General features: G+C 40.8%; 5 protein-coding genes and 1 long non-coding RNA gene across 6 annotated transcripts; 3 read left to right on the top strand and 3 right to left on the bottom strand.

Moving 5' to 3' along the window:
* Window positions 1–152: 152 nt before the first annotated feature.
* LOC26514787 lies at window positions 153–3,362 on the bottom strand. The gene is made up of 2 exons (XR_001408242.3): window positions 2,747–3,362; window positions 153–344 (listed from the first exon to the last, which is right to left on the bottom strand). It is a non-coding gene; the product is annotated as an uncharacterized LOC26514787 (long non-coding RNA).
* A 714-nt stretch (window positions 3,363–4,076) lies between these two features.
* On the bottom strand, window positions 4,077–5,251 carry LOC116655124. The gene is made up of 2 exons (XM_032452370.2): window positions 4,752–5,251; window positions 4,077–4,587 (listed from the first exon to the last, which is right to left on the bottom strand). The coding sequence occupies exon 1, from the start codon at window positions 5,108–5,110 to the stop codon at window positions 4,793–4,795; it is 318 nt and encodes a 105-aa protein (XP_032308261.1). The 5' UTR covers window positions 5,111–5,251; the 3' UTR covers window positions 4,077–4,587; window positions 4,752–4,792.
* A 219-nt stretch (window positions 5,252–5,470) lies between these two features.
* On the top strand, window positions 5,471–5,970 carry LOC6498739 (protein Diedel). The gene has a single exon (XM_001967260.4). The coding sequence runs from the start codon at window positions 5,506–5,508 to the stop codon at window positions 5,845–5,847; it is 342 nt and encodes a 113-aa protein (XP_001967296.1). The 5' UTR covers window positions 5,471–5,505; the 3' UTR covers window positions 5,848–5,970.
* A 2,479-nt stretch (window positions 5,971–8,449) lies between these two features.
* On the top strand, window positions 8,450–9,087 carry LOC6498740 (protein Diedel). The gene has a single exon (XM_001967257.4). It carries the CDS (start codon window positions 8,691–8,693, stop codon window positions 9,030–9,032), a length of 342 nt encoding a protein of 113 aa, XP_001967293.1. The 5' UTR covers window positions 8,450–8,690; the 3' UTR covers window positions 9,033–9,087.
* Window positions 9,088–9,209: 122 nt separating this feature from the next.
* Window positions 9,210–11,305, bottom strand: LOC6498804 (uncharacterized protein F54F2.9). The gene is made up of 3 exons (XM_001967256.4): window positions 10,501–11,305; window positions 10,232–10,439; window positions 9,210–10,172 (listed from the first exon to the last, which is right to left on the bottom strand). The coding sequence occupies exons 1-3, from the start codon at window positions 11,178–11,180 to the stop codon at window positions 9,456–9,458; spliced, it is 1,605 nt and encodes a 534-aa protein (XP_001967292.1). The 5' UTR covers window positions 11,181–11,305; the 3' UTR covers window positions 9,210–9,455.
* Window positions 11,306–11,553: 248 nt separating this feature from the next.
* On the top strand, window positions 11,554–13,680 carry LOC6498741 (cell wall integrity and stress response component 3). Its single transcript, XM_001967255.4, has one exon. The coding sequence runs from the start codon at window positions 11,689–11,691 to the stop codon at window positions 12,745–12,747; it is 1,059 nt and encodes a 352-aa protein (XP_001967291.1). The 5' UTR covers window positions 11,554–11,688; the 3' UTR covers window positions 12,748–13,680.
* Window positions 13,681–13,874: the final 194 nt, after the last annotated feature.

The following is a 13,874-nucleotide window of genomic DNA, read 5'->3' as shown; positions in this document are numbered from 1 at the left end:
CTACCAACTATTAGTTAGTGACTACAGTGGGGGAAATATCATTACTAATTACTAATATTATGTAAGAGAGTCCATAAAACCATTAATTGGAACAATTATTTGTAACAAAAACCAAAGCATAATTTTAGGCTTTTCGCAAAAAAAACCAAGAATTCTTTTCACATTTCTCATTTATTGATTGATTTATTTCTTATTCATTTTTGATTAAAAAGATCGTTGTTTTCAGCTATAATTCTCATGATTCATGGCTTCAGCCTTGGCTCTCTGAATTCTTCATTCTTCAATGATATTTTCGTAGATTTTTGTCGTCAGTCCAAGTTCAGGAATCCAATTATCGAGGGTATCTGCAATTAGACAAGGTGAAGACGCTGGTGTGATTACCATAAATCAGATCTATATAGCTTCTGCCGCCGACCTTCAAGGTCCAAATAGCTTGGTGTCACCTTTTTTAAATTACAAAAAATTAATGACAAATAAAGGGGCGACAAAAAACAAAGACAATAGGTCATTCATACTAATTGGACTATAAGATAGAGCTTGAAAAAGTATATTTTCAATTTATGCTTCCTTAAACTTTTTTCTATCTTTTATATAGAAGAAATTATATAGCTATTGAACTATCTCTTCCGTAAAATCACCTAAACATTAAAAACTAACTAAGTTCTTAAACAAACTCTGACACCTTCAATATCCAAAAAAAAAAAAAACTGAAGATGAAAAATAAATAAAAACCAAAAACCAGGTGCTCCCTGAACTTGACCTCCAAGTTTTCGGTTTTTTTTTTCGGTACAACAACCTACAATAACAATTTAATGCCAACAAAAAATAATACAAAATACAAATCACGTCACGATCTGTGGTTTTTTCAGTTTTTTATTGTTTGTTTTCAATTTTTTTTGTTTATTTTTGAGTTTGTTTTCTTGGTGAGACACCAAATTGAGCGTAAAAAGCTTCTCGTTTGGGTTTCTCATTGTAATATCAATAATTAATAATTTATTTCGGTTTTTTTTTTTTTTTGCCAATGAGTTGGCAGTTTCGTGCCTTTGAAAGTATGCGGAAGTCTTGAGATACTCAAGTATCTTTAAGATATTTTGGTATGTTTGAGGAAGAAGAAGTCAAATTTGAGTTTTTGTTTATAACGCATATAATATTTTATTTTTAATATCAATTTATTTGAAGTAATTTTTTTAATTTGCTGTCCCAACTTGTTGCTTATTTTTTAACCTAGCCCCTTAAAAAGTTGAGCGTTCCGCAACGCTGACTTGGCTAATAATTAAGATACTAGAGCGCAAAGGCACAAAGATACTTAGATTCAAAGATACACAGATATTCAGATACCTAGATTCAAAGTAGGCAGTCACAGATCCAGTCGCCATAGTACGAGTATCTTGTGGATACAGAAACATTACAGACAATTGTTTATTATTTAGCGAGAATGGCAGGAGGCGGTCGACCTAACTAAGCCCATATTTCAATGTTTTTGGCCAACAGCTACTGGTTTCGAAATCTCCCAAATCCCCCCCAAAAAAAAAACTAAAAACTTGACCAGGTGTTGGCCATTATTTTTGGCCAAGAAAGTGAAAGATTTTTGGATAAATTAAAGGCTGGACATATCAGAGATCAGTGGACCTTAATTAAAGCCAACCTTATAGAGCCAATTAGTGGCTAAAAAAAATGGATGCAAATGCTAATAAATAATAAATAAATAGTAATTGACAAGCTAATTGGTAACACACTTTTCTTAAAAACTAGAAATTATAGACAAAATATACCCTTTAAATCCTAATTAATTATTTTATTTTATTGAAATTCAAGTTCCAGTTTTCTGTTTCTGGGAGTGAGAGGTCGAAAGCACCTTGACTAACATTTGATTCACAATCGTCAGTATATTTACCCTTTTTCAGTTCAGTTACACCAGCTCTGTTTGTTTTTATAATTATATAGAGAGCAGATCAATTAGCAAACCCCCTAAAAAATGTTGTAAACCAAAAAGTAAAATATTTAGCCCTTTTTGTTGCCAGCAACTGGTTATTTTTGGCCTGAAACTCAACTTCCGTGCCAACAATTTGATTTATAGATTTTTATTTCCCCATTTCTGTTGCTGTTTTTATGTTTTTTTTAGATTTTAACAAAAAGTCCTAACCAGAAAACCTTGACCGTGCCCTAGAAGCTCAGTTTCAACTCTTCAAATGGAATAATTAGCAATCCGACAGATCAATGCTAAGTTTTCAACTTGGTTGGGGTTTTCTGCCTAGCATCGGATGCTCTGCCCGGGTTTATTAGCGAATTTCCGCTAAAATCTATCTATATAGAGTAAAAAAATAATATAGAAGGCTAAAATGGCATAATATGGGACAAAGAATTTCCTGGAAATATTATTTAAGTGCCACTACAGTAGTCACTACAAATTCCTGCATTTTAGAAACATTAAAAATATACATTAAAATGAGTATAAATTATTTATTTTTTAGCTTTTTACTTTAATGTTATTCCCAGCTATATACCCCGTAAGTTTTATATTTAAATGTTTTATTTAAGTAATTTTATTTAACACCTGAATGTGAGATTTCATTGTTAGATTTTATTTTTAACATATTAAAAGAATACATTTTAAGATTTGAACTTTAAGTTTTTTTGTTACAACAAACTTTTCAAAAACCTGTATAATTTCTTAGAATACTTGAATAATTTTAAATTTATTCTCATTTTAAAAACCAATCAAATATTTAATTTTCTACGAACTCACCTTGGTGATAAAATCATCCTCCTGTTGTTCTTGGGGCGGAGCCATGTTTCTGCTGCTTGGTGGGGACTCTGGGATGGGGACTCTTTAGCTTTTAATTACAAATAATTATGATCTGCACTAACAGTCCATAAATTGTCATTTCTTTTGATTTTTTTGGTGAAAAACTCGCAAACTCGAAAAAAACAAAAAAAAACAAAAAGGGGGGGAGTTCGCGCTTGATCTGGCCAATAATAGCGATAGAGTCGAGTGAGGGGCTTGAGCCAAGTTGACCGCCTCGTTTGGCGCTCCGGTTGCTACTGAATCGAACTTTATAAGTATAATGGACGGATATGGACGCCAAGAGTCGCGGCCAAGACGCGAACAAAACGCGCCAACTGCCGAGGTGGGGGGGGGCGGTGGTTTTGGCCATAAAACTGGTTCTGGGGGTTCTCGGGGAGTTCTCGGCTTTGAGCCTAGAGTCAGAGCCAAGAATCAGATGGCGTATAAATTGGCTCTGGTATTGGATCTGACGGAAACAACAACAAAAACCACCTGTGGCTCCTCTGACGTCACATGAACTTGCCGCTTGAACTTTAAGTTGAAGGTTGCGACTAAAACAGCGTTTGAAAAGCGAAATTAAATGGAAATTGAATGGAAATCAAGTGACAGATCAAGCATCTATATAATGATGATGTTTATACACATGCAAGCGCACTAATACATATATATTTCTCTTTATTTATAGCCTTAAAGTGTGACTGCAACTGGCGCGCGTCTAAAGTCGCCCTTGAAACGCTAGCAAACGGCCCAGTCGCGACTTCAGCCGCTCGAAATTGCTTTTTCACTTTTATTGCTATTAATTTTTTACTTTTCACTGCACACACGGTCTTAATTATTGGTTTGGTCTTAAGTTGTTTAGTTTCTTTTAATTTTCAATTTTGTGCGGCTTAGACTGGTCCGGCTGGTTGGCTTATAATCTTGGCTTTTTACGACTTTAATCAGAGTCTCAGTCTCTTTAATCATAAAAATATAGGAATTGTCATTAAGTTTATGATTTATACAAATATTTTATCCTAAAAGGTTTTTTTTGCGACTCTAAAAATATTTAGGTTTATTTGAAACTCTTAAACTGAATCTTTGGATTAAAATTTATTTTTTACATAGCTAGTTTTTATACCTTTGTTTAAATTAAAAAATTCTCTAATTTATAAATTAATTAAAAAAAGGTTTTGTAACATTTCTACAATCCCATTTTGTGAAGTGCTTAATTTGTAATAATTTTAAAGGAAAAGTAAGTCATTTCCTCATTTAAAATCAATCATTACCAGCCATGGAAAATATGGAAAAATGTATTTTAATTTTTGTTTTTTATATATTTTGTTTAATAATTAATACCTGCATTTAATTACACAATTTTTTAACCAAAATAGACGTATGACTGCAGCTCTTTCGATGACAAGTAATCCAGATTTGGCAGCGCCTTGGAAATCGAGAACCGAACTGAGTCTGGTATCAAGTCTTGAGTTTAAGTTTGAATTAAGTCTTGAGGCGAGTCTTGGGATTTCTAGTTCAATACTAGTTTTAAGTTCATTGCAAGCCCGGCTGGTGACCAAAAGTAATGACTTTGATGAAAAACCAAAAACAAAACCGGCATTCAGAGTCACAGTCATAGTCCAATAATCATCAAATGTAAGTCGCTTGTAATTAAAAGCTCAAATCGTTCCAAGGTTATCCAGACCGTGTCTGGGAGTCTCACTAAAGTGCGATTTAAGTCCACCCGATTCCGCCGTTCAATCAGCAATTCCAATAATTATTTTTTAAAAAAGTTTCGGCATCTTCAGCATCTTCGAATAGGGCATTATCTATGATTGATTAAAAAAAATTGTCTTTAATGGCTTTGAAAATATTGTCTGGCTAGATTCGAAAAGCAATAAGTGGGAAACTTATAAACAAGATTTAATTAATTATCTACTAACAACACTCTAATTAAACTCGGAAACTATGGATAATCTGAATTAGAACTCACCTTTAAATTAAATTTCCTATGAGCTATTTCTATTTCTATCTCTATAGAAGAGTATCCTGAAGGCCCAGAAATCTACTGGGCGGCTTGAATGTCTCGCTCCTGAAGCTAAACTCGACGGCTTGACGGCAAACCGAATAATGTTGTATTTCCTGTCCGCGACGCTTCACCTTTGCCCTCCGCTCCTTCAGGTCGATGACTCGCTGATCCAGGTGCTCCTGGTAGTCCTCCTCCACCTCCATTTCGGGCAGCTCCTCTTCGAGGTATCGGTTCTGGTGGTGGATTTGGGCGCGATCCTTTGCCCGACTCATCGCCAGGATCTGCCGACGTTTATCCGCACTATTCTGGGTCTTCGAGTTCATTGTAGGTCTCTGATTTTTTGGAAAAGATTTCGAAATAAAAAGATATGTTTTGTTTGAAGAAAGGATCTGATTGTGAAGTTTACGGCTAGTAATTGTCGACTAGTGTTTCTGTTCACACTCCATACGGAATGCCTATATTTTTGATTCGAATATCATGGAGAACGTGATACGAGGGTTTTTTACAATAAATATTAACATTTAAATCATACTCGTATTTTTATTCCATTGAATCACTTTATCTTCTTTATCCACAACCTGACTCGACATAGACTCGACCGATAAGATACTTCTATTTACAATCTTACAACATTAATTATTTACTTTTGTTTTATTTTGGCGATATAAAAAGCCTGCCAGCCCAACCATGTCCCACAGTTCTCGGTTAAAACTCCAACATGCGCGTGTCAGTAGTATCCGCCCTCATCCTGGCCACCTGCTTCCTGGCCTGGATCGACAGCTCCGAGGCAGATTGCTGCACATCCATGTCCCATCTGAAGTACACGATCGAGGGCGGCGATTGCGGAGCTGTTGGTGGCAGCCGGACCTCAGACGGGTGCTCCATTACCATCTGCGGCAACGGGAAGGCTCTTGTGGGCACTTTTTGCGGCCGAGGACCCTGCAACATCTTCGGCTGTGCCTGCAAGGGCGGCTGCCTTAGCGGGGACTTCGCTCTGGACTTTATCAAGAACAATCCCGGATACAAGATCCATGTCACGTCCACCGTTCATAGATCATAACAATCTACACACTATTTCCAAGCAGAGTTCTAATTAGATGTTAGCCTTTGTCTGATTTAAACCAAACACCGACAACCGATTTTATAATGAAACATTTATTAAAATTTTGTACTTTTGTCTGTATTAGTTTGCATTACAATACATCTTTTTTTAAATAATTTTAAAATTTAATTACACATTTTCTAGCCAAATAGACTGCAACTTTTTCGATGACAGGTAATCCAGTTTTGACAGTGCCTTGAAAACTGAGAACTGAATTGAGGAAACGGAGATCCGATATTCGATTATTTGGAATCTTGTATTAAGCCTTGAATCTAATTTTGAATTAAGTCTTGAGGCGCGTTCTGAGACTTCTAGTTCAAGAGTTTTGAGTTCATTAATGGCTTTGACAATATTTTATATATTTTATTGGATAAAATACCAATTATTTTTGTACTATTTTTTTATTTAAAAAGAAATAGAACTCACCTCTGAAATACATTCACACAATTCCTTTTCGGACGAAAATAAATCTATCCAAATGGACGCAAATCTTTGTATTCTAGATTTCTGGGCGGCTTGAATGTTTTTCTTTTAAAACAAAACTCCACGGTTTGTTGGCCCCCCGAATGCTCTTGGATTTTCTTTGCTCTCTGCTCCTTCAAGTCGACAATTCGCTGGTCAAGATGCTCCTGATGAGTTTGCGCCACCTCCAGTTGGGGCAGCTCCTCATCAATGTGGCGGTTCTGGTGGTGGATTTGGGCGCGATCCTTTGCCCGACTTATCGCAAGGACCTTGCGACGTTTCTCCACACTCCTCTGGGTCTTCGAGTCCATTGTGTTTTTGAATTTTTGAAAAAGATATCGAAAAAAATATATACTTTTTATTTAATAGAGGTATTTGTTTGTGGAGTTTACGGGTGTATAGAAATTATTTGACTGATTTTCTATTCAAACTCCATATGTAATTTCAATATCTAATTTTGATTCAAATTTCATGGCGAATGTGATTTGTGTTTTTGGTCCTAAAACTATATTAAGATTAAAACACTCCGCTTGTGGATCGGATGAGAATTAGCTGAGATATAGACATCCCAGTGGGCCAAATGGGGGTTTCCAGCATTTCCCAAGGGGATCCCATGAGAAAAGTTGAGAAAAAATCTAAAAAATATTTCGCATTCAGATTTTGATGCAGATTTATTGGAAATCGATATAGAAATCGATTAAAACACTCCGCTTGAGGATCGGATGAGAATTGGCTGAGATATAGACATCCCAGTGGGCCAAATGGGGGTTTCCAGCATTTCCCAAGGGGATCCCATGAGAAAAGTTGAGAAAAAATCTAAAAAATATTTCGCATTCAGATTTTGATGCAGATTTATTGGAAATCGATATAGAAATCGATTAAAACACTCCGCTTAAGGATCGGAAGAGAATTGGCTGAGATATAGACATCCCAGTGGGCCAAATGGGGGTTTCCAGCATTTCCCAAGGGGATCCCATGAGAAAAGTTGAGAAAAAATCTAAAAAATATTTCGCATTCAGATTTTGATGCAGATTTATTGGAAATCGATATAGAAATCGATTAAAACACTCCGCTTGAGGATCGGATGAGAATTGGCTGAGATATAGACATCCCAGGGGGCCAAATGGGGGTTTCCAGCATTTCCCAAGGGGATCCCATGAGAAAAGTTGAGAAAAAATCTAAAAAATATTTCGCATTCAGATTTTGATGCAGATTTATTGGAAATCGATATAGAAATCGATTATAACACTCCGCTTAAGGATCGGAAGAGAATTGGCTGAGATATAGACATCCCAGTGGGCCAAATGGGGGTTTCCAGCTTTTTCCAAGGGATCCCATGGGAAAAGTTGAGAAAAAATCTAAAAAATATTTCGCATTCAGATTTTGATGCAGATTTATTCGAAATCGATATAGAAATCGATTAATACACTCCGCTTGAGGATCGGATGAGAATTGGCTGAGATATAGACATCCCAGTGGGCCAAATGGGGGTTTCCAGCTTTTTCCAAGGGATCCCATGGGAAAAGTTGAGAAAAAATCTAAAAAATATTTCGCATTCAGATTTTGATGCAGATTTATTGGAAATCGATATAGAAATCGATTAAAACACTCCGCTTAAGGATCGGAAGAGAATTGGCTGAGATATAGACATCCCAGTGGGCCAAATGGGGGTTTCCAGCATTTCCCAAAGGGGTCCCATGGGAAAAGTTGAGAAAAAATCTAAAAAATATTTCGCATTCAGATTTTGATGCAGATTTATTGGAAATCGATATAGAAATCGATTAAAACACTCCGCTTGAGGATCGGATGAGAATTGGCTGAGATATAGACATCCCAGTGGGCCAAATGGGGGTTTCCAGCTTTTTCCAAGGGATCCCATGGGAAAAGTTGAGAAAAAATCTAAAAAATATTTCGCATTCAGATTTTGATGCAGTTTTATTGGAAATCGATATAGAAATCGATTAAAACACTCCGCTTGAGGATCGGATGAGAATTGGCTGAGATATAGACATCGAAGTGGGCCATAAGTGGGCCCGAAGTATTCCGGTGAAGGATCCGGCGACTTACGTCGGATACACTTGAACACATAAGAATTTTAATTATAGGAAGTCATATTTTTAATCAAGAGAATCAGTTTATCTCTCGTTCCCATAAGACTCAGAGTTATACAATTAGGTACTTAGCATTAAAAAAAAACAATAAACCAATCATTCGTCAAAAAGAGTCGACGGATAAGATACTTCTATTTGCAGTCTTGCAATTTCTATTTGATGAAAAATGCGATATAAAAAGCCGGCTGGAACTGACCATGGATCACAGTTCTCGGTTAACTCTTCAACATGCGCTTGTCAGTAGTATCCGCCCTCATCCTGGCCACCTGCTTCCTGGCCTGGATCGGCAGCTCCGAGGCAGTCTGCTGCAGATCCAAGGCCAATCTGAAGTACACGATCGAGGGCGGCGATTGTGGAGCTGTGGGTGGCCGCCGGACCTCAGACGGATGCACCATTACCATCTGCGGCAACGGGAGGGCTGTAGTGGGCACTTGGTGCGGCCGAGGATCCTGCAACATCTTCGGCTGTGCCTGCAAGGGCGGCTGCCTTAGCGGGGACTTCGCTCTGGACTTTATCAAGAACAATCCCGGATACAAGATCCATGTCACGTCCACGGTTCATAAACCATAACTACCATAACACTATTTCTATAAGCAAATTATAAATAAAGTAAAATAATATGTAACCTTTCTTGAGATCAGCAGACATCGCGACAAACATACTTCAAATACGACAATCAGGTATTATACGACGTAGTCTGATAGTACGATCTAAAAGTTAAGCCAAACCGAAAAGCCACTTCAACCATTACTTTCACAATTCACGTTTACTTAGACCTGAAATCAAAAGACATTTAGAGGTATACAAAATACAAGTATATACAAAATATAGTAGTAGTAGCGCTACGGGAAGGGATCGGGAGGATCAATCGTCAACAGGATCGTGTTAAGAGAGTTTTTAATGTTAAATATTAATTTAAAAAAAATTCAATTACACCTAAGTTTGAGCCACGCGAGGAGAAGACCGAGATCATCGGGTATCCTGTCGATTTGACTAACTGATCTCGTACTGATATGCATCGTCAGAGTCCTCGCCACTGGACAGATCTCGTTTCCGTCGTCGCTGCTCGCGCTTGCTCAGCTTCTTGGACGCTGGCGCTGGAGCTGAAGCTTCTATGGGAGCCACCTTCTCCTCGGTCTCCAGCTCGGCCTCTCCGCCGACTTCCGCCGCGTCTGGCGACTCCTGTGCCTCCTCCGGCTCTTGGGCCTCTTCCTCGGCCCGCTTCTGAGTCTTGACCAGTTCGCAGAGATACTTGTAGCGCACCAGGCACTCTTCCTTGGTTTTCTCCGGCACACTATTAGCTATTTTTTGCCAGCGATCCCCGCCAGCTGTCTTTCGGTACTTGACGATTGCTGCTTCCAACGCACGTTGCTGCTCCTGCGTCCAATTCGTCTCCGGAATGAGCATGCTCTTCTCCCCACCGGCAGCCAGGACAGTGGTAGCTGCTGCCGTCGACTTCTTGACCTTTTCCTTGCGCTGTGCCTGCTGCGATTCCTGGACAAGATTCTCGGCCACGCTGTCCGACTGTCCGGGTATGCGATAGCCGTTCTCCTTCATTTTGGCAGCCATAAAGGTTACCTCCTGGACGCTGCGGTTCATGGACTCGGCAATGGTGTTCCAACGGCTACCGGCACCACCAGGATACTTCTTCACCAAACGGATTAGCTCGGTCAGGTCCTCATCGGTCCAGAAACCGCCGCTCACAGTACTCTGCGCAATTCAAAATTTGGGGGTTATTAGGATGTGTGGCCATAGACGTTAGTGGTTACCTTCTGAGATGCAGGGCGCACTGCATCTTCATCGGTTAGTTCGCGGGCCTGGATCTGTGAGTAGCCACGCAGTTCCTCCTCGGTCTTTTCTGGGGCCTTGGAGTTCTGTTTACGCTTACGAAGGTTCTCCTTGTGCTCTTTGCGCAGACGAACCTGCTCCTCGGCCTCGCGTTCCAGCTCCTCCTGGCGGCGGGCAGCTTCCAGTTCCCTAGAAAACGGAAATAATGTTGAGTAAAAACCAATCTACAAAAGAACAGAGAAGCACGTACTGTCTACGCTTTTCGAGGGCCAGATCCTTGAGCTCGTTGGCCTTGCTGAAGCCGTTCTTGATGGTCCGGGGCAGGTTCCACAAAGCCAAAGGAATCTGGACTGGCAGAGTATTCAGCAGCGAGGGCATTGGAATCTCACTGAGTATGACGTCCATGTCAATGTTCTTGTTCTTCTTCTGTAGCTTCTTCAGCTTGGTGCCGAACACCTGCTCGGCGGTGTACTTCTTCTCCAGATAGGCGGCCCAGGCGAACAGGTACTGGCCCACGGTGGTGATAAGGAATAGGATGAAGGCGCCCTCGTACAGGCCGATCTTCCTCATCCGACGGTAGTAGTACAGGGCGGACTTCCAGTTGGGCATGCCCTCCTTGAGCACCCGGTCGTATTTCTCGCGCTTGGACGGATCCTTGAGGACCTCGTAGATGGAGACCAGATTGCGGAACTGGATGTTGGCATCCTCGGCAGAGTTCTTGTCCGGATGCAGTACAATTGAGAGGGTGCGGAAGGCGCGCTTGACCTCCGCTCCCGTAGCCGTTTGATTAATTCCCATGAACTCGTAGAAGTTGCGATTCACCTCCTCCACCAAGTCGAAGATCTCCAGCTCCTCCGAATGCCAGGCGGAGGCTGGGCCGCCCTGGAGCAGCAGGACGGCCAGGAGAATGCTCCATGCAGTCAGTCGCATAGCTGTCCGGTCGAGATACCAATCAAAATCCGATCCAAGTCCAAAAGAAATTAATGCGGCTGACCCACGCACGCACACTCGCACACACACACACAGCGCTGGACACGGGGGCGCACACGGACGGGCAACGTCAGCAGCGCCAGTGTGACCACACTTCGCGAATCGCGCCCAATCTGCAGCCCTGGTTATTCAAATTTATATTTAGTTCCCACCTAAAGACATAATTTAAATAAAGTTCAGCTTAAACACAATTAAAATACATTCGTTCTTTACATTTAAAAACTTTTCAGAATTTCTTTTCCCATAATTTTAAATATTTTTTATTTTTGATTTTAAGAAAACGAATATCGATATATCGATAGATGAAAGACCGACGACCGATAGATGGCAACACTGTCAACAACCCTAGTCGCCACACGAGAAGAAATCAAAGCACAAAATTGCATTGGCTTTTAATTGCAAATTGTTTGCCAACGGCAGTAAACTTCCCGAACAAATTCCCGGAACGATGAAGCTGCTTCCATTACTCTGCTTACTGATCAGCTCCAGTTGCCTGCTCCTGGTGTCGGGCGAGGAGAAATCGGCAAACACTGTCTCTGATTCCAAGGTGATCGCTGGGAACTTGACGACTGGACCGCTTGGAAATGCCACCAAAGGGGCAACCCAACCGGCAGTGGTCGTTCCTGGAACTCCGGCTGCCACACCCGCTGCCGAGCAGGGCAACAAGAACTCGACAAAGTCGGAAGTCCCAGCCGAGAAGGCAAAGGATGTGAGCACCACCACGGACACTGGAGCCAAGACCAGAAAGCGACTGTTACCAACTTCTTCCTCGATTCCGGGTGCATCTACAGCTGCCAAGCCTGCCACTGAGGTCAAGGGTGATGGCACAGCTGCTGCCAGCCCATCTTCCAACAGCACTTCATCGACTACGTCCACCACAACCACGACAACGACAGCAAAACCGCCGGCTGCAGGATCAGCCATAGTGGCCGAGGGTCAGTCCATGAGCGATGTGACCAAGACGACCAGCAGCTCCAAACCAAACAATTCCACTGCGACCACAACAAAATCAGCTACATCTAGCACCTCCACCTCAACGACCACTACTACCACCACCACCACGAGCACCACCACCACGACCACAACTACTCCCAAGCCCACTAAACCGCCTATTGCCTTTGGCATGAACACGCACAAGGAGTGGGAGGAAGAGCAGCAGCAGCAACAGAAGCAGAAGCCAGGCCAAGTGAAGGCAAATGATAAGAAGGATAACGATCAGCCGGCAGCCGCCGCCGCCGCCGCCGCCGCCGGTGGTGGTTCGTCACAGCCATTGCCAGTGCCATCGTCTACGCTCGCCGAGCCAGTGACTCCGTTGGTGCAAGGGCTAACCGACAATCTGGCCGATCGTGGCGACAACGTGTATGTGGTGCCAATTGTTACTGTGCTGCTAACCGTGCCGCTGGCCATCGGTGTGGTGATCATCATGTACCGTCGCTTCCGTGATATGTGGAGCACCCGCCATTACCGCCGCATGGACTTCCTGGTGGACGGCATGTATAACGACTGACGAAGGCGCAACCAATGCGAAATAGCCCTGTCCACATACTCCTCAGCCCATACTTCCTACTCCAATTCGTTGACTGGAATTTGTTAGCCACTGAAGCTCTGAAAGTTGGATAATGATTATTAGTTGTAAAGCTGCAAGCGCTTGCATCAAATGCAAGATCTCTCGAGTGAGAAAGGATATACCACACCTACACACCCACACACACACACACACACACACAAACACAAACTAGGATATTGCTCAGTCAATTAAAACATATTATCGAGGAGTATGAGAAGAGAAATCGCTTTAAATTGACTTCCAAGCGGCCAAATTGAATTTAAAATCAAACTGATTTTTTTTGTATCGATGCAAAATTGAGACGATGACTTTTTACGTTGTAAGCATTTTGGATTTTATGTCAAGCATTTGTTAGAAATCAGCAAGGACGAACACAGACACTTACAGACTAATACAAACACTTACACAGTCTCTATATTGTATGTGTATGTTATATATCTAATTAGAAAGTATATAAGAATATATTGGGAAGCTGCGACCAAATTGTACCGACTTTACCCACTCATCCATCAAGCGCAATTAGCAATCACACTCTCATTCGATCTAGTATCTAACCGTAATGTGCCTTACGAATCAGCTCTATATATGTATACACTTATATATACTATATATATAAAAATACCTGTACACTTTGATATTCTGATCTGATCTGATAGTCTCAAAAATTCGAAATTGAGATGTATTTTCCGCATTTACTTTACGCAACTCACTCAAAAGCAGCAGAAACCAAAAAAACACAAGCAATCGGCCTGAAACAAGCAAATTTATTGCATAACTCTGAGTAGATATATATATATATACTCTATATATACAAATCATTTTTGTTGTTGTCAATGTAACAATTACAATAAAGCGAAAGGCATTCAAATCAAATATCCTTCGTATTGTATTTTTTTTGCTGGAAAATGCCTATGTTTGTGGGAAAAATAATACCTTTCCTTTGAATAGGCATCGATTTCTATAAATATAAACAAAAGATAAGAAGTCTGGAGCTAGAGTTACTACGCGGGATACCCAGAAACCGGAGAAAGTATAGATCTTTTGCCCAGAAAAACTATCCATTTATT

The sequence above is a fragment of the Drosophila ananassae genome, chromosome XR, assembly GCF_017639315.1.
Source record: "Drosophila ananassae strain 14024-0371.13 chromosome XR, ASM1763931v2, whole genome shotgun sequence".
NCBI lineage: Eukaryota > Metazoa > Arthropoda > Insecta > Diptera > Drosophilidae > Drosophila > Drosophila ananassae.
Note: the sequence above shows the minus strand (reverse complement) of the source record. Positions and strands in the feature narration are given on the sequence as shown.